We start from the raw sequence: 27,856 nt of genomic DNA, 5'->3' as shown, positions 1-27,856 counted from the left end.
GTTTGCCACCACTGTATGTAGGCATTATTATTCTCAAATCCCATGCTCTTGTTCATTGTGTACATGACTGGTGGTCTTTTGTGAAACTTCTCGTGGACCTTAAGAATTTTATGGTCCTGGGACTGAGTCTTGGACTTCATGTATGGTGGTCAAGTACTGAGAAACTTCAGCTTATGAATTTTTATCACTATATATGTAGGTCAGGCTGACATTGAGCTCATCATCCTCCTGCCTCAGCATCCGGAGGGCTGGAATTATAGGAATGCACATTGCTCCAAGCCCACACTTGTTGTTTAAAGTTTTTCATTTAAACTTTGTATTACTCTCAGAGGGTAGTGATGGCTTGCTCAGGTTCAAAACTATCCTCCTGGGCTGGGAAAATGGCTCATTCAGTTTACTGCGCAAACACAGGGACCTGAACTTGGAGGCACAACACCTATGTAAAAGTCAGGCATGATAGTGCACATCTGTAAGCACAGCGCTGAGGGAACAGATGTGGGCAGATTTTGAGAGCTCACTGTCTAGTCAGGCTATAGTCCAACCGATGAACTCTAGGTTCAGTGAGAGTTCCTGTCTCAAAAAAGTAAAGTGAGGGGCATTAACACGTGAATCAGCCTCCGGCCTCCCTACTTCTGTGCTGTATGAGAGCTGGCCTGAGAATACCCAGCACTCCTGCGTGCACATAATCACACACTCACAAGAGAAGCAGCATCCTGGGTACTTTGTCTAAGCCACATATCTTTCTGTAGACTTTCAATGAACACAGAATGGGACAGAAAGACCAAACTAGGAAAAGGCAATGAAGAAAAAATATATAGAAAATAATATTTCAAAACTGTTACTCTGCATCAGGCAGATGAAACTGTGGGGACTGAGTTATGTTGTCTCCAGAGAGTAAAGGTTATTCCAGGGAGAAAAGAAACTATGACAAAGACTTGAGAGAGCTTAGGAACATTTTATTAGAAGACCAGTGAGCATAGCTATCCTCTCAGCCCATTCCCATCTGAGTTTGTCTTTGAGGACCTTCAGGAGGGAGACACTTCACTATTTTGCTATTTCATATCAGAATACCAAGTATGTTCATTTCTAGGTATGTCAAAAGATCCTAGACTTTATAAAGTTATAGAATGTCTTTATAGGTTTACTAGCTCAATGACTGATAAGGTCAGTGGACAGAACTGGCTACATCAAAGCAACATAGGCTATCTGGATGGAAGATACTTCATAAATGCTAATTATTTGAACAAGAGTATAAACTTGGTATATGTATTTAGCTATTTTCCCGGCTGGCCTCAAACTCACTATGTAGCCAAGATAATCTTGAACTTCAAACCCTCCTGCCTTTACCTACTGAGTGCTGAGATTACAAGCGTGCACCACCATGCCTGGTATATGTGGGGTTGGGGTGAACCCTGGGCCACATGCATGCCAGACAAGCGCTCTACCAACTGACCCACACCTCTGACCTTGTGTGTGTGTGTGCTTGCATATGTTTCTGTTTGCTCAAGTGGTATTCAGCATTGTTGGGGAACAGTCTATATACATTAGAGAATATATTCTAGTGGCAGGTTTTAGCAATTCATTGTTGGCGCAGAAAAGAGAGGAAAAAATGAGATGCGTTCATGACTCTGGACTTTACTTGCTGAGTTGGAAGTTACTACAACAGCAAGATTAATTAAGAGATGAGCCATTAACATAAAGACCAAAGGCCAGGAGTCATTATGTTTACCCTTTAAAAGTCAGTTCTGCTGGCGACTGTCATAATTTACAACATTCATTTGGAAGTCACAGTATGGATACCTGGCATCGGCCTTGGTTCCTGGTTTGTGCCACATTTCTCCTGGTTTCTGGCTTGGTAAGAAAACAGTTGGGGGCCCATTGATATCAATCATTTAATGATAATCATTTGCTCAGGTTTTGTTTTATGTATTTCAAAATTTTCATCTTAAATGAGCATTTCTTGCTGGTAGACAGAGGCCAGAAAGGTATTGGGTGTAAGAAGTCACTTCGGCAGAGAGGTCCAGAGATTGTGAGAGATAATTGTATTTTCCTTTCAGTTTCTCTGTTGTGTGACAGGTTTCTTTTGCTAAGACAGAGAATGTGACTTTTGAAAGCCATTGCTATTGCTGAGTGGCAGACTGATTGCCATTAGAGTAAGGACATAAGAGAAGACTGAGAAATGTCAGAGGCAATGGCCACACTTCAAAGTTTAATATGGAGTTTCCCTTCTGTATCTTTGTGGGTCTAAACTAATCTTCCCTCACTGATGGGCAGTTTGTACCCCAAGCTAGTTCAAGGTCTTAGACAGAATTTCTAATGGCTGAGGAAACCCTTTAATTGGACTTAAAATACATCACACTGAGCTGATGGTGTACAGATATGACTGGAGAACTAAGATGTGAGGTGCTGTTTTACCATGTTTGACTGCGGATCAGTAGCTTGTTGGAAATCTCTTTCTGCACGTGTGCCGGGATGATCTGTGACTGTGTGTGTGTGTGAGATCCTGTATGAGAAAACTAGGGCGTTTGCTGTCGACATGACAGAAGCCATCTGAGCAATTCATCCCCGTGTCTTGTCAAGCATTTCGGAGGATTCTTTACTTTAGCTGTTAGTTTGAATTTGGATGCAACTGATCTTTACATTTGTGTGACACACATTACATTTTTACAGAATGTTTTTGTATGGCATAATATAGCTTACGACACTCATCCAAATCACGTGGTGACCACCTCACACATATCATTTGAGACCTAGGAGGGTAAACTAAATTGACTTAGCTTAAGGAACCCAGGCATAACTCACACAGTCTACCAGTTCTGCTGACTTCTTCCTAGGTTAAGATAAAGGAATAATCGATTATGAAATTTCTCAGAGGGCTTGCGGGAGACAGCCTTCAGTAAATTGCTTGCCACTGCAGGCAAGAGGACTTCAGTTTGACTCTCAGGACACATATAAAAGGCCAGCTGTGATAGCATGTGCTTCTAATGCCAATGCTGGGGGGACCAAGATGTGGGGCTTCTGGAGGCTGGTTGATGAGACATCCTAGCCTAATTGATAAGCCATGGGCCCAGTGAGAGACTCTTTGTCAGAAGTAAGGCTATTGGCTCCTGAGGAATAACACCTGTGGATGATTTCTGGCCACTATAAGCACCCCCCTCAACATGCATCTGTGCATAACCCACCCCCAAAATAAATTTCTGATGTTGGTTTTAAATTTTATTTAAACATTGTGTATGTTTAAATACACAATTTGTTTCCTATCCATTTGAAAATATATGCATTTTAGCTGGGTGCTGGTGGCACAAGCCTTTAATTCTTGCACTTGTAGAGGCAGAGGCAGTCAGATCTCTGAGTTCAAGGCCAGCCTGGTCTACAGGACAGCCAGGGCTACACAGAGAGACTTCTTATAAGTTCTGGGAGTCAAACTGAAGTCCCCTTGCCTGCAATGGCAAGCGCTTTACTGAAGGCTGTCTCCTGAAGGCCCTCTGAGAAATTTTGTAATCAATATTTTTTTTTTTGCTTCAAAAACAAGCAAACAAAAAGAAAAAAGAGAAGCGTATATATTTTTTAAAAAGTCACAAAATCTACCTATTGGTTCTTTGCTTAGATGTTAGGTGTTGTTTTCCGAATGTAGAGTCCTGGGAGAAACATGAAAGTAAACATGATTTTCCCGAGGTATGAGGAAAAGTTTTTGTTATTGTTTGGAAATAAATTTTTAGTTTTTGAAAGCACTGTTTCATGAGTGTTACATGATATCATGTGTAAAGCTAGTGTGTATACCAGGGCTGGAGTCTTGTGCACTGTGTTCTTTTCCAACTTTGAAGTTGATTTTTTGTCTGTACCTTTAAACTCATTGAACAGGAAGGATCAGTTTCTATAAGAAGTAAGAATATCTGGACAGAACGTCATGTAAACCCCAGCTTGCTTGTCTGGCATATATGGAAGAAAACAATATGTCGTATTAGTAAAAAGAATTGTGTGGTTGTGAGTTAGAGCCACTGTGGCTCAGGCTTGTCACCCCAGTACTTGGGCGGCTGAGGCAGGAGGATTGTATCAAGTTCACGGTTAGACTTAGACTGAAATGTGAGTTCCAGTTTGAAGTAAAAGAGAGACTCTGTTCAAAATAAATACAACATTGGGGCCAGTGAGATGGCTCAGCAGGTGAAACAGCCCTGCCTGCAGGCTTGATGGTGTGAGTTTAGTCCTAGGAACTCACACCGGACACAGAGAACTGATCATCTCCAGTTCTGCTCTGTCCAATCCTAGAAACTCACACTGAATACAGAGAACTTTGTTGATGTTAGCTCGATTTGTGAAATAACCAGGCTAGCTAAAAGATAAAACAATTATATTTTAATTTTTTTTTTTATAAGGGGCAAACTTACGAAACAGGAACAAGAAATCCAAGCTCAGCTGTGCAGCAAGGGAACCACACAGAGAGAGCACCTGGGCTGTGTGCCTGTTTTTCCCCAGGTCCCAGAAAGCCACACCCTTACTTAGTCCCACCTTTTAAAGATAATTGGTTGACAAAGCTTCCTCATCAGAACAGTATTATCTCAAGTTCTGCTCTTTTCAGTTCCATGAACTCACACGGGACACAGAACTGACTACCACAAGTTCTCCTCTGTCCATCATAGACGGACACCATATAAATGAATGAATGAATGAATGAATGAAATCTTAAGGATGATTATAAAAGGAATCTAAACTTGTAACAAAATGTCATTTATATTATGGGTGTCACAATAATATCTTTTGTGTGTTTATTTCACAGCCGGCTCCAGAGAACCTTGGTGAGTCTGCTGGAGATTTGCCCTAGCATGCAGGGTAAGACAGTTATGGGGTGAATGACAGGGACAGAAGCACCAGGGTGTGCCCACCCAAGGGGAAGGCGGCAGGTGGAATGGAGCAGAAGACAGCGTGACTGCAGCGGTGACCTGAACTTTGCTCAACTCTGGCTGGCTCCGTTCACCAGGACCCATCTGCCCAGCTGAAAAACAGAAGTGCAAGAACGGCCAATAAAATGGCTTTTGGGTTGAGTGATTTTAGACACTCATTTCCTAGTTAGTCACTCATTCCCACCTTCCACGCTATGGTTACTGACGTACGGAGTGACCCATGCTATTCCTACAGTCACCTGACACCCAAGGGATGTGGAGAGGACAGAGTATGCACCCAAATTCTCCGTCTAATCCTCACTCTGGCTCCCAGGAGGGTCGCAAGGAATGAGCGTCCCCCTCAGTTAATCAATGCAAGTTAAATTAGAATCTGAGGCAACAACTTGTTTCCTTCTGATTGTTTGATTAATGAGATCCTCTTTCCTCTCATGAACATAACGTTCAATGTGGTTTTTTTTCTTATTTCAGTCAAAGATATAGATGAGGGAATTGATCGAGACATATTCGATATCAATGAAGGTTTGTGGATTTTTCATTCTTTTTTTTCCTTTTTTTAATTCTTCTTTCTCTTTTTTTTCTTCATTCTTTTTTGCTACCATATTTAAAATATTTTTATTATTTGTGTGTGTGTGTGTGTGTGTGACACAGTACATGTTGGAGGTCAGAGGACAGCATGTGGGAGTCGGTCCTCTTTTCCCACCACATGGGTTGCCAGGGCTTGAACTCAGGCGTCAAGGCGTGGTGGCAGGTGCCTTTTACTGCCTGCGCTGTCTTTTATGTCCCTTCTTTGTTTTATTATCATGGTTTACTTATATATGATGACAGCTTTCCTTGTGTCATTTTCATACATGTATATAAAGTATTTGTTCGTATTCAACCTGTTACCCTCTCTACTTCCCTCCAGTTCCCCAGACTCCCATCAATCTCCACCCTTCTCTCAGTTAGTACCAGTTCTCAAGTTTGTTCTTCTTCTTGTGAAGTGATGAGTGTCCTTAGGATTGCTTACAGAAGCCTGAGGGTGGGGTCATTTATGAGAGCATGGGCAACTTAACAGGGGCTAAACCGCTGAAAAAAGTCTCTCCCACACTACGTGACCATTAACCTGCCTATAGATAAGCATCCTCTCCCCATGGAATTTTTAAAGCATCATCCTATAGATGAGCCCCTCTTCCCATGGAATTTTTAAAGCATCATCTATTATGTGGTACAGGAACCCAACGTAATAACATGAATTATCTGAATTCTTCTCTTAGGTTTGGGACTGGACCTTTTTGAGGGGGACATCAGACTCGAGGTGAGTTGCAATGATGCTTGCATGGTGAAGCATAGAAGCCAGCTGTGAGTATCTGAGGATGGATGGGCACAGGCTGCTTGTTGGGACTCTGTTTCTGAAGGTGCAGTCACTGGTGGTGCTACCTCCCTGAGATGCTGTTCTGGAAGGACTCATATGTCTGTATCTTCATCTTCCATCGCTCAGGTTTCTGTGCCGAAGGTCACTGTCATCTCAACATGTGTGTTGTGCTCTGATTTTAATGATTACAGAAATAAGGAGAATTTTTACTTAAAAACAGAACTTCACTGGTTTAGTCTAGTTGAAGTAAAATAAAACTTAATTCATAAATATCTCCAGTCTCTTTATCATAAAATAATATTATATATATTTATTTTATTATTTCTTAAATATATTATACATATAAATTATATTGTTAAAATAATAAAATAGAATAAAACTTTAAAAATAGACAAATTAATGGGTTCTTTGAGAAAATCAACAAAATTGACAAACCCTTATCCAAACTACTCAAAAGGCAAAGAGAGAACATCCAAATTAACAAAATCAGAAATGAAAAGGGGGACATAACAACAGACACTGAGGAAATCCAGAGAATCATTAGGTCTTACTACAAAAACCTGTACTCCACAAAATTGGAAAATGTAAAAGAAAAGGACAATTTTTAGATAGATATCATATACCAAAATTAAATCAAGACCAGGTGAGCAATTTAAATAGACCTATAAGCCATAGGGAAATAGAAGCTGTCACCAAAAACCATCCAGGGCCAGATGGTTTTAGTGCAGAATTCTATCAGAACTTTCAAGAAGAGGTAATACCTATACTCCTCAAAGTGTTCCACATAATAGAAACAAAAGGGTCATTGCCAAACTCTTTTTATGAGGCTACAGTTACCCTAATACCAAAACTGCACAAAGACTCAATCAAGAAAGAGAATTACAGACCAATCTCACTCAAGGACATTGAGGCAAAAATTCTCAATAAAATACTGGCAAACCGAATCTAAGAACACATTAAAAAAATCATCCATCATGATCAAGTAGGCTTCATCCCAGAGATGCAGGGCTGGTTCAACATACGAAAATCTATCAATGTAATCCATCATATAAACTGAAAGAAAAAAAACCCATATGATCATTTCATTAGATGCTGAAAAAGCATTTGACAAAATTCAACACTCTTTCATGATAAAAGTCTTGGAGAGATTAGGGATACAAGGATCATACCTAAATATAATAAAAGCAATATACAGCAAGCCGACATCTAACATCAAATTAAATGGAGAGAAACTCAAAGCGATTTCACTAAAATAGGAACAAGACAAGGCTGTCCACTCTCTCCTTATCTCTTCAACATAGTGCTTGAAGTTCTAGCAATAGCAATAAGACAACATAAGGAGATCCTTGTATGTTTCTCATAGCCTTCAAACTTGTCCTGTTTCAAATATTGCATTTCCCTCTCCATTATCTTTTTCTCCTGGAAGCCCATTTCCCATAGTAAAGTTATCTTCTAAATGGGTGGCTGTGGCAGAGATGACTCAGTAGATAAAGCACCTGCTTTTCAAGTTCGAGGCCCTTGCTGCATTTACTACCCAGACATTTCTGTTATCTGGAATGACATTTATTGCCAGAGTATATGCAATAAGAAAATATCATTCATTTTCTATTATAAAATTTGAATTGCTTTACAAAGATTTTTATCTATTTTTATCTTACATGTATGGGTATTTTGATGGCACGTGTTTGTGCAATATATGTATTCCTGGGGACATTGGAGCCATAAGAGGTCATTGGATCACCTGGAACTGGGCTGATGGGTGGTTTTGAGTTATCACATGGGTGCTGGGAATAAATTGGGCCCTCTGCAAGAACAGCAAGTGCTCTAGCAGCTGAGCCATCTCTCCAGGCCCTCCTTCAGAAAAGTTCTTAAATTTTTAAAACTTAAATTCATTCATCTTGTGTCTGCTTTTTTCCTCCCTGAGATTCATATTTTTAATGTTTGGTTTAGTTATCAGTTTTCTTTTGTGTATTTACTGATTTATTTGTATGTGTGGAGTCTGCATAAGTTTTTGTGTACCACATGCATGTTGTCTCTGTGCCTGTGTGACTGCATGAGTTCATGTGTACCACATGCATGCTCTCTGTGTGTGTGTGTGTGTGTGTGTGTGTGTGTGTGTGTGTGTGTGTGCCTGTGTGGGGAGCCTGCATGAGGTTATGTGTACCACATGCATGCAGTTGCTCATGGCCAGCAGAAGAGGGCACTGAATCCTCTAGAGTTACAGGCACTTGTGAGCTGCAAATGTGGGTACTGTGAACTGAACTTAGGTCCTCTTCAAGGGTAGCAGGTAGTCTTAACTATGGAGGTGTCAACAGTCCGTTCTTATGTGCTTTTAATATCTAAACATCTAACAGTATTCAGAGAATACTTTCCACCAACTTTTCTTGAGTGTCATTTCTCTTTTAGCTCCATGTTAATTATAGAAATTGTTCTTCCTGTAAGCTTTATTAAATTATGCTCAAAATCCAGACTCATGCCCCATTGGTTTGAGCTACCAGGAAGAACTGTTAACTCCACTTATTTCCAGATTGATTATTGATTGGCTTTGTCTAGTTTACCTAACTGATCCTTTTCACATTTATTTTTGACAGCCACAAGGGAAGAATTCCATCATTGGAGACATCTATAGATGGCCACATACCATTCCGTATGTTCTAGATGATAGCTTGGGTTAGTACGCGCTTTGGAGTAGCCACAGCTACTGTGTGTTCCTGAGATGATAAATTCACGTCTACCAGAATTGCCTTGTGTGATTGTGTAAATCACTTTTAAAAAACAAGCAAAATGTAGAATTAAAAGATCTTAAAAATTCAGCCTGAATATGTGGAATACGTGTTGGGTTTTAACAAATATCAATTTAACCAACTGTAATGGAGAGCTAACTTACTTTGTGTTGGATGCTAAGGATATAGAGATTAGGGAGGCATTCTTGGTTTTAATAAGTTTTTTTTTCTAGATTTTACTGTTATTTTTAATTCATATGTTCTCTCTTTCTCTCTCTCCCTCTTTTTTTCCATTCCTTGCCCTTCCTCCTCTCTCTCTTTCCCCTGTGTGTCTGTGGTGTGAGTGTAGTTCTGTGGAAGACAGAGAAGAGTGCTGGATCCCCGGGAACTGGAATTACAGTCAGCTGTGAACCCCCGACATGCACTGGGAACTTATGTTGGGTCCTCTGGAAGAGCAGCACATGCTCTTGACCATAAGCTATCTCTCCAGTCCTAGTAATCTTTCTTTTAAAGCAACATTTCCTCATGTTTAGGTATTTATTTATTCTTTGCAGACCTGATGGTAGAATCCAGGCCTTGGGTATGCTAGCAGATGGAATAGCACTGGTCACTTCCTGACCATCAATTTTTTTTTTTAAAAAAAAGATTCATTTTTACTCCTTCTAGTTATGTATATGTGTGCATATCTGGTGAGTCACTACCACATGTGTGCAGTGCTGGCAGAGGTCAGAGGAGACACTGAATCCCTTGGAGTTGTTTGGAGCCATTGCATGTCGGTTCTTGGAACCGAATTTCAGTCTTCCAGAAGAGCCCTAGAAGAGCTTAACTATTGAGCCACCCCCACAGCCCTAGCCCCAGCACAGAGTGTAAATACAAATAAAACTCACAAAATAACCAGTCGAAACAAATTTACAGAAAATGGCATTGCTTTGCCAAGATTTTATTTTGCCAAGTCCAGATGTTAATGAGTCCACTATCTTTTATCTTTTCAGGGAATAAGTAATTCCTAGTTTAGTATTAAATTATTAAAAGGTCAGAAGAGGTTCATTAGGATCATGAACTATAGGCTCAATATCCTTTGTTTATAGCTAGTATTCACTTATGAGTGAGTACGTACCATATTCATCTTTTTGTGCCTGGGTTACCTCATTCAGGATGGTGTTTTCTAGTTCTATCAATTAGCATGTAAAATTCAAGTCACCATTTTTTTTTAACCACTGAGTAGTACTCTAATGTGTAAACGTGCCACATTTTCTTTATCCATTCTTCAGTTGAGGGGCATCTAGGTTGTGTCCAGGTTCTGGCTATTACAAGTAATGCTGCTATGAACATAGTTGAATAAATGTCCTTGTAGTATGATTGAGCGTCTTTTGAGAATATGCCCAAGAGTGGTATTGCTGTTTGTACTGACTTTTTGGGAACCCATTCCCTTTAGATGTATACCTTGCTCAGCCTAGATATAGTAGGAAGGGCCTTGAACCTTCCCCAAAGCAACGTGTCTTACCCTCTCTGAGGAGTGTATGGGGGGTAGAGTGGGAGTAAGTGGAGGAAATGGGAGGAGAGGAGGGAGTGGGAACTTGGATTGGTATGTATAATGAGAAAAGATAGTTTGTTTTCTTTATTAAAAGGTAAAAGAATTTTTTTTAAAAAAAAGGTCAGAAGAGGGTTGAGGAGATGGCAAGCATGAGGATGGGAATTCATAACTTCAGAAATCACATGAATGCTGGCTGTGTGTGGGAACTGACTGTAATTCCATCTTCCTTGGAGATAAGGGATCCCAGAGTAAGGTGGCTACGGAGACTAGTCACATCAGAGAACTCGAAGTTTGACTGAGAGTCCTTCCCTTAATGACCAAGGTAGAGAAGCCATGGAGGATGAGTTCTGAGATCATTGCCAGACTCCACCCACACGCTGTACACACACGTGCTTGTGCACCCATTCAAGTGCACTCACACGCACACACTCATGCCACATATCCCACATATGTGCACACACACAGGCATGCACACACACAAAGAAAAAGGGTGGGGATAGTCAAAAGAATCTAATACAAAACTAAAAAAAGCTTTTTATACAGAAGAAATTTAGTTATGAGCTAGGTGTGGTGAGGCATACCTGTCATTCCAGCCCTCCTCTGGAGAAATGGCAGATGATCCTGAGCCCAAGACCTGACCAGAGTTAAGAGAGAGATGGACAGAGACAGAGACAGATAAAGACAGAGAGAAACAGAGAGAGAAAGAGATGGACACGGAGAGAGACAGCCAGACAGAGAAGACATGGAGGGACAGAGATAAAGAAAGAGGCAGAGACACAAAGACAGGCAGAGAGAGGCAAACACAGAGAGATGACAGACAGATGTAGCACAACTAATAAAAAACCAGAGATAGATATTGGGGTTCAACCTGAAGGTCAGAAAAGCAAAGCAGTTGGCTGTCTTTGCCTTGACTGCTGACAGTATGCTGTTCTAATTGGATAAGCAGGACACGAAAGAAAATGACTGCCAAACATTGTCAAGACAAGAAGGGACAGCCCTTCAGAATATCCTACTTCACAGAAAGTCTATCAAATATGCTAGTCCTATAGGATAAAGATAGATGTCCCAACATTGCAGAGAAACTTTGGGTGATGGTCCAGGCAAGCAGCTGTTTCTGTCATTTCTCATATTTTTTTGGAAGTTGCTTGCTCACATTTCTTGCTTACTCAGTTAATATTATTTACTTCTTGGGTCTCTGAGGGAGTTGAAGACTAGATAGTTATAGTTTTCCTTGTTCACCTGATGCAGAATGCATATTATGATAAAAAGTAAGTGAGGTATAAGACTTTGGACTCACCAAGATAGGATAGATATGGAGTATTTTCTCTGAATTTGTCAAATGCAAATGGACTAGACATTGTTGATGTATTTATTGCCTGTTTGTATTGTAGTCATTGTATTTATTATATATAGTTTTTCTAATATTAGTAATAGCCTTCTTTTTTATTTTAGACATTTTAGACAAAAAAGGGAAATGTGATGATACTTTATTTATATTTTAATAAATAAAGCTTGCCTGAAGATCAGAGAGTAAAACAGTTCCACTGGTCAGCCGTAGAGACCAGGCAGTTCTGACACACATTTTTAATCCCAGGAGCCACATTAGTTTGTCATAGAAACTGGGTGTTAAGTGATGCACACCTTTAATCCCAGTCCTAGAGGGGAATATACGATGGGAGGAGACAGCTCTCACACACAGTCTCATTCTGAAATTCCTGGGAGCATGATCGCCATTTCAGACTGAGGTCGAGGTAAGAGCCAGACTATTTTCCTTTTCTGATCTTCAGGTTGAACCCTAATATCTGTCTCTGGGTTTTTATTAATCATGCTACAGACAGACACAGAGAGAAACACACACACACACACACACACACACACACACACACACACACTAATAGACAGAGACACAGACACAGAGGCAGACAGAGGCAGAGAGTTGACAGACACAGAGAACACAAACCAGCATGGTTCCGCCGTAAAGAGGTCAGTTTCTCTGTGGACTGGTTAGCAGTGCCTCTGATGAGCATCAGCTTGAAGAATACCCTTTGGGGGAAAGATGAAAAATAATGTCACCTTAAGAATCAAGCGTTTCTTGGGCCGGGGCTGAAGCTCACTTGGTAGAGAGCGTGTCTGGTACACAGTCCTTGTGCATCACACTCATCAGGGTTCTCCACAGACACCTGACTCTAAGTGAGGGATCAAGAAGAGGGTACTGAGTGCGGGGATGACCAAGGATGCAGCTCAGCTTAGAGAACAACTGTTTAGAAAATATGATAGGTTAAGAAGTCAGTATAGGGGCTGGAGAGATGGCTCAAAGGTTAAGAGCATTGTCTGCTCTTCCAAAGGTCCTGAGTTCAATTCCCAGCAACCACATGGTGGCTCACAACCATCTGTAATGGGATCTGGTGCCCTCTTCTGGCCTGCAGACATACACACAGACAGAATATTGTATACATAATAAATAAATAAATATTAAAATACATATATTTAAAAAAAAAGAAGTCAGTATAGATCCTCCAATTCAAATAAACAGATTTTCATATAATTGTAATCATGGTGTTCTAGATTTTTCTGTTTCTTTCATGTAACCTATTGCATTTTCTGTGTTATATTTTTAATTGGCATTACTCATTGATGGTGTGAATGTGCATGTACCACAGTGTGCACGTGAACTCAGAGGACCTCGCCACATGCAGGTCTCATGAACTGTTCCTCTGTTTGTTGAGATCCTGGGATTTTCAGGAACTTCCTTCATCCTTGGGATGGCAAGGATTGCTGACATGAGCCAGGTCAAAAATTCTATAAATGACCCAAACTTAGCCAAGGCCCGTGGCAGTAAAGACACATGGTAAATGGACATCTTACCCTGCTTGAGGTCTCTGCAGTTTGTGATGCTTTCACACATGTTCTGCTTGGTTCAAAGAAGAATGAAATTTTCCTCTCAAAGCTTCACTATCGGGCCCGTTTCCAGCCCGTTCTAAGGCAGTCATGCAGTGGCCATGGCATCCTGCCTTACTTTAAGGATATGTTAGGTTTGAAACAGAGAACTCAGAGCACACTTTTGTCTTCCATCAGACATGAACGCTAAAGGAGTTATCCTCAATGCCTTCGAGCGCTACCGCCTTAAAACGTGCATCGACTTCAAGCCCTGGTCTGGAGAAGCTAACTACATATCAGTGTTCAAGGGCAGTGGGTAAGTTCCAGGGTTATCTGATAAGGCTCTGAGGAGACTTATTCCCCAGGGCATCATGCCACCACAATGGTTCAAGGTCTGGAACATAACTTCCTTTGCTATCTGGGCAGAGCATGACTTTTAGACCTGGTTTCCCTGGCTATAAAATAATGTTTTCACAGCATTAGAGTGCCTGCCTGGTATGTATATGTCCCTGGGTTAGGGCCACAGTACTAAGAAAAGCAAAGAGTGGGAAGGAACAAGGTGGAGGAGAAAAAAGGGGAAAAAGGCAAAAAAGAAAGGAAGGAAGGAAAAAAAAGTAAGGAAGAAAGGAAAGAAAGAAGAAAGGAAGGAAGGGGCAGCCAACCTGGTGCTGGAGAGATGGCCCAATAGCTGAAGTCCTGGTTGCATAAACACAAAGACCACCCCAGGCACCTTTAGAAAAAAAAACTGGGTGAGAAAGCCTTTCATTTAGGGCAATAGGGTCAGATCCCTGCACATCACTGGCCAGCCAGACCAAATTGCTGAGCTTCAGGCTCTGTGAGAGACCCTGTCTCAAAATGTAAGGTGGAGGATAACTGAGGACATGCTTCTGGCCACCACACGCATACACACCTGCATAAACATGTGTACACAGATGCACATTCAGGAAAATACATAAGAAAACTGAAAATGGTTTCATTCACACAACCAGACTACCAAAGTCAACAAACAGTAAGTGTGAATGGATGCCATTTATCCTACAGCCCTGTGAGCTTCATCTCATTGACAATATTCTTTATTCTCCCTGCTAGTAAAATGTACTGTACATAGTGTGGGAGTTCATTTTAGCTGAGTAAGTCTTATTACTTGAAAGGTGGCAGTGTCATTGATCTGAACACAGTGATTCTGAGTGATTGCTGTTCCTATAAAACTCCTATCTGTTAACTGATGAGATAACTCAGTGGTTAAGACCCTAGATGCTCTTGTAGGGAACTGCACTCTGTTCCCAGCATCCGTGTTAGCTGGCTCACAAACAGCTGTGATTCCAGTTCCAGGGGCTCAGCTCCCTCTTATGACTTCCGGGGTATCCAACCACATACTTAGACCTAGACAGACACTCACAGAGATAAACAATGAAATTAGGAAACAAAACAACTCGTGGTGAAGAGCATAGCAATGCCCACTTAGAAAGGGTTGTGATTCCTAGGATGAGCACGGCTGACTTCTCACTTTGTTTATGCTGAGAGCACTTCCATGGCCACACTCAGCAAGAGGACATATGCAGTTTAACAAGTGGGCTAGGCAGTGAGGCCTCTATCTTGTGAGCTCGTGTTCCTCGTGCAAACAGCCTGTCCCTGATCTGCACACTCTCCGTCAGGTGCTGGTCTTCAGTGGGAAACAGGCATGTTGGGAAGCAGGAGCTGTCCATCGGGGAAAACTGTGACAGAATAGCAACGGTTCAACATGAGTTCCTCCATGCCCTGGGATTCTGGCATGAGCAGTCTCGTTCTGACCGAGATGACTATGTCACTATAGTTTGGGACAGGATTCTATCAGGTATGTTTCTCTTATATACGTAGCTATAGGTCAACTTTCTGAGGATGTTTGCATCAGGACCAGCCTGGCAATGGGTGTCTGTGCTTTGATACCAGATTTACTTGACTGTGTCTACCAATTCATCTGATATCAAATTGCAATCAGTTATCCAATAGAAGGATGCTAAACAGCCTGGTGTCTTCTCTATATATACTCAGGGTAATGTTTTAAAATGATTGTCTTTGGATCTCATGATGGCTCAAAAAATATCATTTTAAATTTACCATTATAATTGTATACATTTATGGCAACAAGATGACATTTTGCTATGTGAATATTAATAAAATAGCACATTCATTGCTTCATTTAAAATAAACTCAGTCAGCATGCTTGTCACCTCTTCAATCATTTTTTGGGGAATAAGATACTTTGTTGCTAAGACACTAACTTGTTTACAGTTTTATAATGTATAATGCACTATGTGCATGTACAAGAATCAGTAACCTTTGAGTCCTCAATGATGTCCATCTTTTCTAATGACTCCTGGCCATGTTATCAATGCGGGGTCCCATTTTAGCAAACTCCCTAAAGTCTTGCTTTTACCCGGTCTGCTGTGAGCACATTAAACCATCAGCATTGCTGGCCGGTGACTCTAAATGTTTCCACACTGGTTTGCAGAACCTTCCTTTCCATCCCCAGTCTTTGAACCTTAGACTTGGGGCTGGACTGGAAGTGTCAAGTTGTTAGTTTGATTGTTGCTATCACAATGGTGCATGATAGCGGGTCCAAAGACAGGGGTGTCTGCAACACGTGACACTCAGGAGATAATGTGCACAAAGTTTGCTCTATTATGTTTTGTATTTCTCCGTTAACAGTGTTAAGTAAGAGCGGCATTATTTCGTTGAACATAAAACAATTAAAGTTTTTAAAACATATCCAGGCAGAGAACACAATTTCAACATATACGATGACAGTGTGTCCGATTCCCTGAATGTACCCTATGACTACACCTCGGTCATGCACTACAGTAAGACAGCTTTCCAGAACGGAACAGAGCCCACCATTGTCACAAGGATCTCAGACTTTGAAAATGTGATTGGCCAACGAATGGACTTCAGTGACTATGACCTGCTGAAACTGAACCGGCTGTACAACTGCTGTAAGTGATGGGCACCTTGAAAGGACCTCTCCTTGCTGGATAAGGGATGTTCTGGCCACCTTTGGGGTCTCTGAGATCATAAAAGTTTGATTTAAAAAAATATCAGAATATCACTCAGGTCCCCTCCTACTAGCCATTTTCAGCACTTGTCATCTTACAAAGTTTGCCTTGAGATTTACTAAAGCAGCCGGAGTCCTTGCACAATGAGCCCCATGCTGACTGTCGAAGGGTTTGCTAATTCCAGTGCAGACCGTTTCTATATTCAAGCCTCTTTCAAGTCATAATGAAATGTGCAGTTGTCCCATAAGTGAGACAAAATAACCTTTGCTGTGGCATTAAAGTTTGACTAACAGGAGGAATATTGACTCGGTTTTCCACAAATAGACGAGAAGAAAGGGTTGGTGTGGACTGGGAATTCACACACACAAACTAAGTTCGTTTTGGGCTTCTACAGGCAGAGAAGTGTCTTTCTCATAGTTCTGTGACCAGCTCAGACTTGACCGCTTATGTCACTATGTTCAACAAATGCTCACATCGGTTTCCTTGTTTGCTTTTGTAGCTTCTTCGCTGAGTTTTATGGACTCCTGTGATTTTGAGTTGGAAAATATCTGTGGCATGATCCAAAACTCAGGGGACAATGCTGACTGGCAATGGGTTTCACAGGTCCCCGGGGGACCAGCAAACGATCACTCCAATATGGGCCAGTGCATAGGTAACGGATTTCAGGATCAGTGGCTCCAGGCTTCTTCTTCAGTCTGAAAGATGGGTGATTCATCTCTCATTTCTATTTGAATTATTACTGGCTTTAAGATAATCTCTCTTTATTATTCCAAATATGTGCATGTGGTCACGGGCATGCACAGTGAGTGGATGTGTGAGGTCAGGAGTACACACGTGTGATTGCAGGTGCCCTTTATGCATGTGTGCTTAGATACCAGAGGTGTCAGAATCTCTGCAGTGACAAGCAGTTGTGAGCTGCCTAACATGGATACTGGGAATGGAACTCTGGTCCATTGCAAGAACATTAGGTGCATTTCACCACTGAGCAATTTCTCCATCTCCTCTATCAGAATTATTATTGGTAGCCCGTTCAGTTTCTCCGAAGGAGTGAGACTTGTGCACAGTAATGGGATGCCGTTTCTCTGCCTTACTCACTCAGAATGGCTTCCATTCTACATCTCGCAGCTTGCTTCTGGGAGGTCTCCCTCAGTACCTATGCGGAGCAGACCGCAATGCACCTCCTGCATGCACTTTTATTCCAGGGGCTGTGTTGTCTCCTCTCACACATCACAGAATGTAGGAGAGGAATGAGCACCTCTGGGCTGTGAGTCACTCCACAGAGAATCCTAGCTGGATGTAATTGTGTGTCCTGGGTACCAAAATACCTACAATGACGACAAGAAGCTCCAGTCTAGGTGTTCCCAAATTCTTCCTGTTTTTGCAAGCTGTAGCAAGAGAAAGGGTGTCTAACTATGTCTCATTTGCAAACGCCCTGCTTATAGAACTGCATCATAATACCCAGCACAATGCCATGTTCTGTTTGCTTCCTCTTGTTATACCTGAGTACCCGAGACTGAGTGCTTTATTTTAAAATATCACTTTCTTATGGTTATGGACACAGGATAGTTGAAGAGCAGGGTACCTGGTGTCTGCTTGTCAGCTGTAGAGGGACACTCTGTTGCCTCCCAGGACAAGGGTCACCACATGGTCACACAGAACATTCTGCTGGCTCAGGTCTCTTCTGAAAAAGTCACAACTGCTCACACTCATGACTTCGTGTAATTCTGTCACCTCCAAAGATCCCACTTCCAAATGCCCTCAACATAGAAGTCTGAAAGTTATTTCCCATGCGTGAACTCTGGGGCCAAACAGGCTGTAGCATCCATGCTTGGTGGGAGCTCAGCAAACACTAAAGAAAGCAGCCCTAGCCCAGAGCTCTGCTGTCTTCCATTGTGCTTCTGTGCCCTCAACAGATTCCGGCTTCTTCATGCATTTCGACAGCAGCTCTGCAAATGTGGGGGACACAGCAATGCTGGAGAGCAGAATGCTGTACCCCAAGAGAGGGTTTCAGTGCTTGGAATTTTACCTGTACAACAGTGGAAGTGAAAACAACCAAGTGAAAATCTACACCCGGGAGTACACTGCAGGCCACCCAGACGGGGTTTTAACCCTACAGAGAGAAATACAAGGTACAGTATCCACAGTCTCCCAGTTTGGATGCAGGTGAGACCTCTTCAATTACTGTGGCTACTCGCAGCAGAGCAGGGGGTGAAAACACCGACTTTCAATAGAACTTGTCTGCCTTATTTGAAAAGGAAAATAAAATTAGGATCCTTTGTGATACTTACTTAAATAACATAGCTGGTCTCTGGAACTGTGGCCTTCAGTTTTATTATCCAGTAACAAAAATACAGTGTGAACTCTGGGTGACACGGGGGAGGGTTGATGGCTAAAAGAAACTAAACTATGGAATGGATAAAGGCAGGACTGGCCTCAGGGAGGCCTGGGCTTCTCCCTAAATAACCACTGTTGAGACATCTCATTTTCTCTTACTGTGATCCAGTCTTACCTAAGGGCTATACACTGGAAAGAGGACCCTACCTAACTTCCAGCTTAAAAACATGAATCCCAGTGAAGGTGTCTGCTATGAGATGAAGTCAATGTCCCTGTAGGCACTATTTCTGTGGGTAGGAGCTGTCCACATTTCAGATAACCATGTATTGGAGAGGTGGGCCAACTGACCACGTATTAAAGCAGATGGGGAAGGAAGGGATGTGGGCCACTGTTTTAATGAGCCTCAGTATTAGGATGTAATACCTGAGAAAATCAAGGCACGGAGGGGTTCATTCTGGACCACAGTCCCTCATGGCAAGAGTGTGAGGCAGCAGGCCACACTGCATCTGTCACCAAGAGTACAGACAGCAATGTTAATGGGGTCATCTCATTTTCTTCTCTTGGTGCAGTCAAGGACCTTAGCCCGTGCAACGGCGCTGCCCACATTTAGGATGATCTTTCCATTTCAATCGACCTAATCTCTCACCGATATGCACTGGAGTGGTCTCCATGGTAGTTCTCAATCCCACCAAGTTGATACTTGTGGTTAATGGCCAACAGCGAACAGACTACTCTTTCTTCTTGTACACACTGACCCCTTAATTTAATAGACAAAACCAAACACACTATGAAGTGAGTAAACTCTGCACTATACCTCACAGCCCCCTCCCATGCACGGAAACCTCTGAAATACATGGGCTGCTTGTGTTTGTGGCCACCCAAGTACAGTGAGGTTTTAAATCTCAGAGAAAGTACGCATGCATTGCACATATATTCTACATGTAGTTATGTAAGATAGATATTGAAACGATATATCTTAATTTTGTAAGTATGAATTATGTCTTAATGGGTATACTAATGCAAATATTAAAGTGTATATATATATATATATATATGTGTGTGTGTGTGTGTGTGTGTGTGTCATTGTCCATGTTTGGGATGCAGATCTTCCCAGGATGAACAACCTGGGCCTATGAATGAAAGACAGTCACCTTCTGGGCCTCATGGGGAGGAAGGACCATACTGAAGCCAAACCTTCAAATGTAGATGGAAGGTTTTGTTCAGTCTGTAAACTATCTATGGGCAGTAGCACTTTTTGTAATCTGATGTTTACAGTTTATTTCCTGGCAGTTTCAATTGTCATTCAGTGCTGATATAGTCGAGCTTCCCCCCAGCATGAACCGACAGTTTGCATGACTTTCTGTCCTGTTGTCACGGGGGCTCCTGAAGTGCTTCTGCACGCCGTTTCTCAGTGGAGTAGGGGTAGATGGTAGTTTGACTTTCCCTTCCCAGCTTCCCTCTTACCAGAGGTAACCTATGACTGGAAGAGAGACTCACCTCTCATTTCCAGCTTAAGTGAGCTAAGAATCTCCCTATTCAGTGAGCTAGACGTGCAAGACAGGAAGGAGGTGGATGGCAGCAAATGTGGTTGCCACTGTCGGGCAAGCATTTGTAACGCCGAGTCACTGGGAATGAACGGGACGTGGCTTCCTGGGCTTGTAGATTCCTGTTTAACTCTGCTTAAATTCCACTGAAATTTAAGTATTCCAGTTTTGTTAGACATACATAAAGAAATCTTTATGAGAGTACCAGCAAATCACAGATGTTAATATGGCTCGGTTATTAACTAAGACAGAATACCAGGTAACTGGTAAGCAGAATGGAGCTCTCAGAGATTGGTGCTTACCCATCTCTGAGAAAGGGTGAGCTGTATCGGCGTAAATAAATGCAATGCAGATATAAAAGAATATTTACAACTTTAATGATAAATTTACAGAACCTAGATTCCTGCGTAGCTCAGGAGGTAGGAAAGAAAGGGCGGAGCCACCTCCCGCGAGACCATTTATCTGTAAGCATTCGCCCGAGGCAAACCTGCCTCCTAAAGGGACTGGCTTAACCCTACAGTGAGCTAGCTGAGAGCAGGTATGGAAACATTTGATACCCAGTGGACAGTCCAGCTGCAGCAATGTCCTGGGATAAAGAATTGAGAAGCCATTCACCAAATCCATAACTATCTTTGGCTCACCACCTTTTATTTCCCTTTGAAGTATAGAATTCTAATACTGACCATGTCAGGAAGGAATTCATAATCCTTCATCACCCTTGAAACAGTGACTCTTTCTGCAGATATACCCATTGGGAGCTGGCAACTTTACTACGTAACATTGCAAGTGACTGAGAAATTCCGAGTGGCATTTGAAGGACTCAGAGGCTCGGGATCATCATCGGGTGGTCTGTCTATCGATGACATCAATCTCTCAGAAACCAGGTGTCCTCACCATATCTGGCGTATACCGAATTTCACACAGCTTCTTGACAGCCAGAATACAGATGTGTACAGTCCTCCATATTATTCTCCTAAAGGCTATGCTTATCAGGTTTACCTGGATCTGAATTCCTCGACTAATGTGGGGATTTATTTCTACCTGATCTCTGGTGCCAATGACGATCAATTACAGTGGCCGTGTCCCTGGCAACAAGCCACAATGACACTCTTGGATCAAAATCCTGACATCCGGCAGCGTATGTCCAACCAACGGAGTATAACTACAGACCCAACGATGACCAATGGTTTGTAGCTTCTTATTTTCCTCATAGCTAGGGACTTGATCGTTGTTCAAGGAGGGATGGTCATTTGGGAATGAGAGATTGCATCGTTGGTTAGTTACGGAAGTTTAGCCTTGAAGTAAAGATTTTCAGCTTCAGGGAAAAGATTCAATTGACCTGGGAAGACAGTTCCCAGGTCAAGGCTGTTAGGAATGTTGCGACACTGGGATTTTATGATCCCTGGATTCTAGGTATTGGCTAAGGAGTGTTGGCTTTAGAGGCTGGCATGCTTGGTTCTAAGTCAAGATTTTCTTTTCATTAGTCATGTGATCCCGAAGAAAACCCTTCCTGAAGTCCCACTGTTCTTGGCTGTCATACCAAGGCAGGAACAATAGCCCCATAGAATTGTTAGGAGAATTAGGGGAGGTCAGTATGGAAGGCTGTGGGGAGGGAGAGCTCCTCTGACAATGAGTTTCATTCGCCCATGCTGCCTTGGTCTCACTGCTGGCACTGTGGGACACAATCAGCTCTTGAGAAGAGGATTTTCAGTCAGAATGGAGCTGCTGGGACACTGGTGGCAACATCATGGAAGTGGGTGGTGACAGCTTATTAATGCGCCATAGAGGGTTGTCCCCGGTGGTGGCTACATTCCAAGTCTCAAAAAGAGTCATCACCCAGGGAGCCATGATCACACTTGGAATTTCACCAGTCTTTTGTTCCTGCAAACTGACTAGAGGGAAACATAGAATTATGGGAAAGCGAATATCATCAGAGGAATTTTATAAATCGCAAGGATGGATCAAAATGACATAGGACATAGTGACTGAATCTGATAGAAAAAAACATAACAGAAACTGGAGGGTTTAAACATGCAGAATATTTCATTCTTTCCAACACGTCCCTCCGGATGGCACTAGATACCATTAAGTTCAGTTTATGATATAAATTGTTCTTTGCTTGTATAGGAAACTCTCAGCCACTCACTGCCTTAACTCAGTTTAAAGGACCAATTGCATCTCAGAAGGCTGCTGAGACTTCCTACCACTGAGAGCTATGATGATGCTAAACACAGCCTATTCATATAATTTTTTATTTATTTATTTTTTTTTAGGTAATGAAAGCTATTTTTGGGATAGGCCTTCCAAGCTGGGATATACGGCTCTCTTCCCTAATGGAACTCGGTATTACAGAACCAGAGGCTATGGAACCAGTGCCTTCATAACCTATGAGAGGCTGAAGAGCAGGGAGTTCATCAAGGGAGATGATGTTTACATCCTACTAACTGTTGAAGGTATAGAAGCAGCAGTAGTTTGATGGGAGCTTGCTCCTTGTTGTAGCCCTTGGTTGTCCACTGTGTTCTTCTGGGTTTTGTTTATAGATTTGTTATAGGATGTGGGAGGAACTGGACAGAGATGGGAACTTTTTTGTATCAATGATTAGAAATATGAAAATAGCTTAATTTGAAACATCAAGGGTTTCAGAGTTAAACATTTATTTTTTTCTTTCTTTCTTTCTTTCTTTCTTTCTTTTTTTTTTTTTTTGGTTTTTCGAGACAGGGTTTCTCTGTGGTTTTGGAGCCTGTCATAGAACTAGCTCTTGTTGACCAGGCTGGTCTCTAACTCACAGAGATCCGCCTGCCTCTGCCTCCCGAGTGCTGGGATTAAAGGCATGCGCCACCACCGCCCGGCTACATTTATTTACTGTATTGTGGAACAACAGTTGAAATCTTTAGGCTGGAAATCTGTTCTAGTGTTTCCTCACCCAGGATACTCAGTACTCTGGACAGGCACTAATGGGTGCTGGACTCAGATCTCCAAGTGCCGGTCAAACATGGGTATTGTCACCTAGCACCATGACTTGGTGTATGTGAGTTTGAGTTTGTCATCGTGTGCATGTTTGTGTGTGTGTGTGTGTGAGTGTGTGTATAAATAAGTGGACAACTCTGTCCACTTTGCCACCACCCACCATGCTTTTTGAGACAGTCTCTCACTTTAACCTGGTAGGCTGGCTGGTCTCTAACCCCGTTAGCAACCTCTCTCCCTGGTTCTCCAGTGTTGAGACCTCATATGGCTTTTTCTTAAACATGGGGTCTGGAGATTGATATCAAGTCTGCCACCAAAAGCCACTCTCCACCCTTGCCTGATTCTCATCTGACTGCACAGGAACGCTGGGGATCACACACCAAGACTTTTGTCACAAGCCCGAACTCTGAGTATTATCTCTGTCCAATGACAAGTAAAACAAAAGCTGATTTCCACCATCCTTCCCTCTGCAGATATATCTCACCTCAACTCTACGTCGACAATCCCAGTCCCCACCTCGTCCATCCCGGACCCAGTCCCCACCTCGAACGTCCACAATTCCTGCTCTGAGGTTGAGTGTCAGAACGGTGGGATCTGCACTGTCCAAGACAATAGAGCCGAGTGCAGGTGAGGTCTCCCTTGGGAGGTTCACTGTCTCACTCTCTCACTAGATACCTTCTTGTCCTGCTGGCATTGATGCTGATAATGCACAAGGATGACACTGAGGAAATGTCTTAGTTAGGGATTCCATTGCTGTGATGAAACATTGTGACCAAAAACAGGCTGGAGAGGAAAGGATGTATTTAACTTCCACATTGAAGTCCATCACTGATGGAAGTTAGGACAGGAACTTAAACAGTGCAGGAAGCTGGAGGCCGAGGCGGATGAAGAGGCTATGGAAGGGTACTGGTTTGCTACTCATGGCTTGCTCGAGCTGCTTTCTTATAAAACGCAGCACCACCAGCCAAGGGGTGGCACCACCCACAATGGGCCGGGTCCTCCAAAATCAATCACCAATAAAGAAAATGCTCTACAGGTTGACTGCAGCTCAGTCTTATGGAGGCATTTTCTTAATTGAGCTTCCCTCCTCTCAGATGACATCAAGCTGACATAGAACTGTCCAGAACAGTTACTCTTTTGAACTCCCTTTGGGTCTTTTGGCAGCCACCATAACAATTATTGGTGAGGACATAGTGCACTAGAGTTTAACTGACAGAATTACATATATTGTTATATTACATACATATGACATGTCTTATTATATTTACATATCTTATTATATTACATGTCTTATTATATGACATGTCTTATTATATTAACATATCTTATTATAATACTACATGTCTTAATGCTCACAGCAATCCTGTCCCTCGACTCTGCAGGTTCTCAGGTCCCCATTTTCTAGAACACGCTAAAGTGCTGAGTCCTTAGCCAAGGTGTGGAGCCCACAATAATGGACCAGATCCCCTCAGGTGGCTTTCTCCCTGCTCTCCCAGCTCCTAACTCGGTATCAGATTAGTTATAATCCTCTCCTGGTGCTCTCTTCATTGGTTCAGGTAGTCTAGGGTCAAATAGTTACCTGCGTCAGTGACTATCTGTGTTCAAATATGCAAGGGCCCTTTAACTATGAAGACGTTCACAGTTAAATGTCACCCATACGATACCATAAATGTCACCATATCTCTTCGTGTAGGTGTCCTGCAGGAGAAGACTGGTGGTACATGGGAAGACTGTGTGAGAAGAGAGGGTCCACCCAAGACACTGTTGTCATTGCTGTTTCTTCCACTGTCGCCGTGTTTGTCGTGATGCTGATCATCACTCTTTTCAGTGTCTACTGCACCCGGAGGAAATACCGCAAGAAGATGAGTTCAAATAGCGCGGCCACGAATGTAAGTTGAGTGTAATGGTTATTATTCAAACCCTCTGGAGGGAACCCATGTAGAAGAGCTTAGCATGTTTACAATCTTCTTCATTTTTAACCTTGTGCATCTTACTAAGTTGGCTGATGGGAGACTATTTGCACTCCCATTGTCACCACTGTGAATCAGAGTCTGAACCTGCAGTCTTCAGAGCCTTTTTGGAGGGGCCTCATTATTCTCTAGGAGTTATTTTTGGTTGTTTATGATTTTTCGTGGGTGAACCACACAACTGACCCACACAGATGACTTTCCCTGTACGTCTCTACCTCCCTAACAAGGGGGACATGGCTTATCAGTGTCTTTGTTCTGAGGGTCTTCAGATGGCTGGACTCAGGAAGTGGATGGACGTGTGTTTGTGGAAGTGTCTCTCTTAATGCAGGTTCCAGTGACATCTGCCTTCTTCTGGAGTAACTGTCTCCAAGGCAATTTTTTTTTTCTTGTGAAAGGTTTTAAGTTTGCCTCAGATGAAACTTCTAATGACCCCAGATGTTTGAAATCTCCAGATCCAAACACAGGTTCCTAGTCCGTATGTTCCGAGTGTATAGTTGGGTGCAGGCGGTTTACTGAGGAGTGTTTTGGGGAGCACCTGGGATAGAATGAGGCAGTTTACTGAGGAGTGTTTTGGGGAGCACCTGGGATAGAAAGAGGGCAGCAGCCACACTGGGTAAAAGTGAAGCTGGGCTTCACCTGTGCTTCAGCTGTCCTCCAAGGACCCTGGGGACTGCGACAGACCCCTCCACACATTCACCTTGGAGGACATGGACCAGGCCTTTGTGCTCACCACATGAATGCCAGCACATGAGGGCAGACATAGGGGATGACACAAAACTGCCTGGGTGATGGCCTTTGAGAGAGGACGGTGCTTGGATGAAAGCTGGCAGGGCTGAGCATTGCCTGGAATTCTCCAGAGAACACAGAGATAGAGAGCAGGGTACATAGAGCAACATCCGGCCTTACAACAGAGCTCAAAGCACTTGGTGTCACACTGAACGCTGGAGTGAGAATCTGAGCTGTGGAGCTCCATTTTATTCAGACCGAAGGATTTAGGAGATGGCTAGTGAGACAAATGGAAAAAAGAGATCAGAATAGCAACATATTGGTGAACTAAAGGAAGATGTATTGTCTTAAGCAGAGGGACTTACTGCTGAAGACCATGTGTGAAGAGTCCAGTAAGAATCCAGACATGATGTGTAGAACTCTCTCTCAATGTGTATCATTATTTAACGATGAGTCTATCTCTTATTTTTGCAAAATCAGTTGGAAGATGGTCAGTGATGCTGAAAACAATTGGTTCTATAATCATTTGGTATTATTCATTGTCTTAAACTTGAGGAGGATGTTTAATGTCATCCTCCAGCAATAGAGCACACATTTTAAAAATACATAAGGTGGGCATGATGGCACACACCTTTAACGTCTGCAAGTGGAAGGCAGAGGCAGGAGGATCTGGGTTACAGAGCAGTGCCAGGACTATATAGTGATCTTATCTCCTCAAAATATCAAAAACAGTAAATTAAATGTATACAAGTTGATTTTCTTTTGAATGTTTTTTTTTCCCCCAGCTCATTCTTTGAGTTAAATAACAGGAGTAGAGCATCCAATGTGGGACCCTGCTGGACTCACTGTCTGCAGCTATGCCTGTGTGCCTGGTCCCCACTGTTAGGAAGGATGCCCCAGACATGGGTGCAAGGAGGGGCTGAGAATGGTGAGGTGGGACCAGCAGTACAGGTGCAGGTGACTATCAAGAGCCCTCCCTAGACCTGGGCGGTGCAAGAGAGGTTGTGAGGGCTCTAACCGAGTCAGCACATGTCAGAATAGTGAAAGAAACCTGATAAAACAAAGAGATGAGGCTAAGTCAACAGAGGAGTAACAATATGAGCGTACCAGGGACATGGCAGGAACACTGAGTGGATGCATATGCCACCATGATGTCACAGGGGACATGGCAGGGACCATGTGGACACACACTCAGCCATGATGTCACAACAGCCCTGCTCTGAGTCATTAAATCCACTGTCAGGTGTGAGGAGTCCTCTACATTTCCTTTCGTCTTTGGATTTCTTCAGTGTGTTTAGCGGTAACGGGTCTTGCAGATCAGTTAGATCTTAACTGGATGCTAATCCTTCTGAGGCCAGCATGAACCCTCACCATGCTGGCCTCATTTCCATCTGAGACACTCAAGCCACAAAGGCCAGAACCTCTTCCCAGGGTCAGAGCAGGCACTGCATGTCAGCTGGGAGGGGAGCCAGGAGACTGTCATGGGGGCTTCCTTTGAAAACCTAACTGTTGCGTTGTGAACCACAGAAGAGGCAGCTTTTATATTTGGGAATTGTGTCATCAATTGTATTTTCTCCTTTCAGCAACATGCTTTTTGAATATTAACTCAACCAGACAGCCAGCAAGTGAGATGAAAAGGATTCTTCATCATGGAAGAATTTTTCACAAAAGCCGTATGACCTTCACAGCATTCCAAACCGACCATCTCTGTAAATAGCTGAATGGATAATAAATCATTATTTTCAGGAAACGTCAAACTGGTCATCTCTCTCCCTCCCTGCCTATCTCAGCAGTTCAGGCCTCCCTAGGTGCATAACTCTGGCAGTAAAAGGAAGAAAGCAGAGACAGCTTTCCAAATTATTGTTCCTTCTACTCAGGGACAAAATATTGTATCTCGCAGCAA

The 27,856-nt window shown here is 42.6% G+C and overlaps 1 protein-coding gene across 1 annotated transcript; it reads left to right on the top strand.

Annotated features, from left to right (window-relative positions):
* Positions 1 to 1,792: 1,792 nt before the first annotated feature.
* Positions 1,793 to 25,964, top strand: LOC121441844 (meprin A subunit beta-like). Its single transcript, XM_041643165.1, has 15 exons — positions 1,793 to 1,855; positions 4,775 to 4,793; positions 5,367 to 5,417; positions 6,152 to 6,192; positions 8,841 to 8,919; positions 13,582 to 13,699; positions 15,039 to 15,217; positions 16,137 to 16,355; positions 16,915 to 17,067; positions 18,329 to 18,544; positions 21,036 to 21,479; positions 22,567 to 22,746; positions 23,731 to 23,884; positions 24,951 to 25,146; positions 25,875 to 25,964. Exons 1-15 carry the CDS (start codon positions 1,793 to 1,795, stop codon positions 25,962 to 25,964), a joined length of 2,202 nt encoding a protein of 733 aa, XP_041499099.1.
* Positions 25,965 to 27,856: the final 1,892 nt, after the last annotated feature.

The sequence above is a fragment of the Microtus oregoni genome, unplaced genomic scaffold (genome assembly GCF_018167655.1).
Source record: "Microtus oregoni isolate MIOR12 unplaced genomic scaffold, Mior012 000082F_ref0000272, whole genome shotgun sequence".
Classification (NCBI taxonomy): domain Eukaryota; kingdom Metazoa; phylum Chordata; class Mammalia; order Rodentia; family Cricetidae; genus Microtus; species Microtus oregoni.
The sequence above is the reverse complement of the archived record's forward strand: the minus strand, read 5'-3'. Positions and strand labels throughout refer to the sequence as shown.

What these genes read in the sequence shown, in the direction of transcription:
- LOC121441844 (XM_041643165.1), top strand. Translation starts at nt 1,793, where the DNA reads ATGGATACCTGGCATCGGCCTTGGTTCCTGGTTTGTGCCACATTTCTC. An exon ending in AGACCCAACGATGACCAATG is followed by an intron (nt 21,480 to 22,566) that starts GTTTGTAGCTTC and finishes ATTTTTTTTTAG; the next exon opens with GTAATGAAAGCTATTTTTGG. An exon ending in CAAATAGCGCGGCCACGAAT is followed by an intron (nt 25,147 to 25,874) that starts GTAAGTTGAGTG and finishes CCTGTGCTTCAG; the next exon opens with CTGTCCTCCAAGGACCCTGG.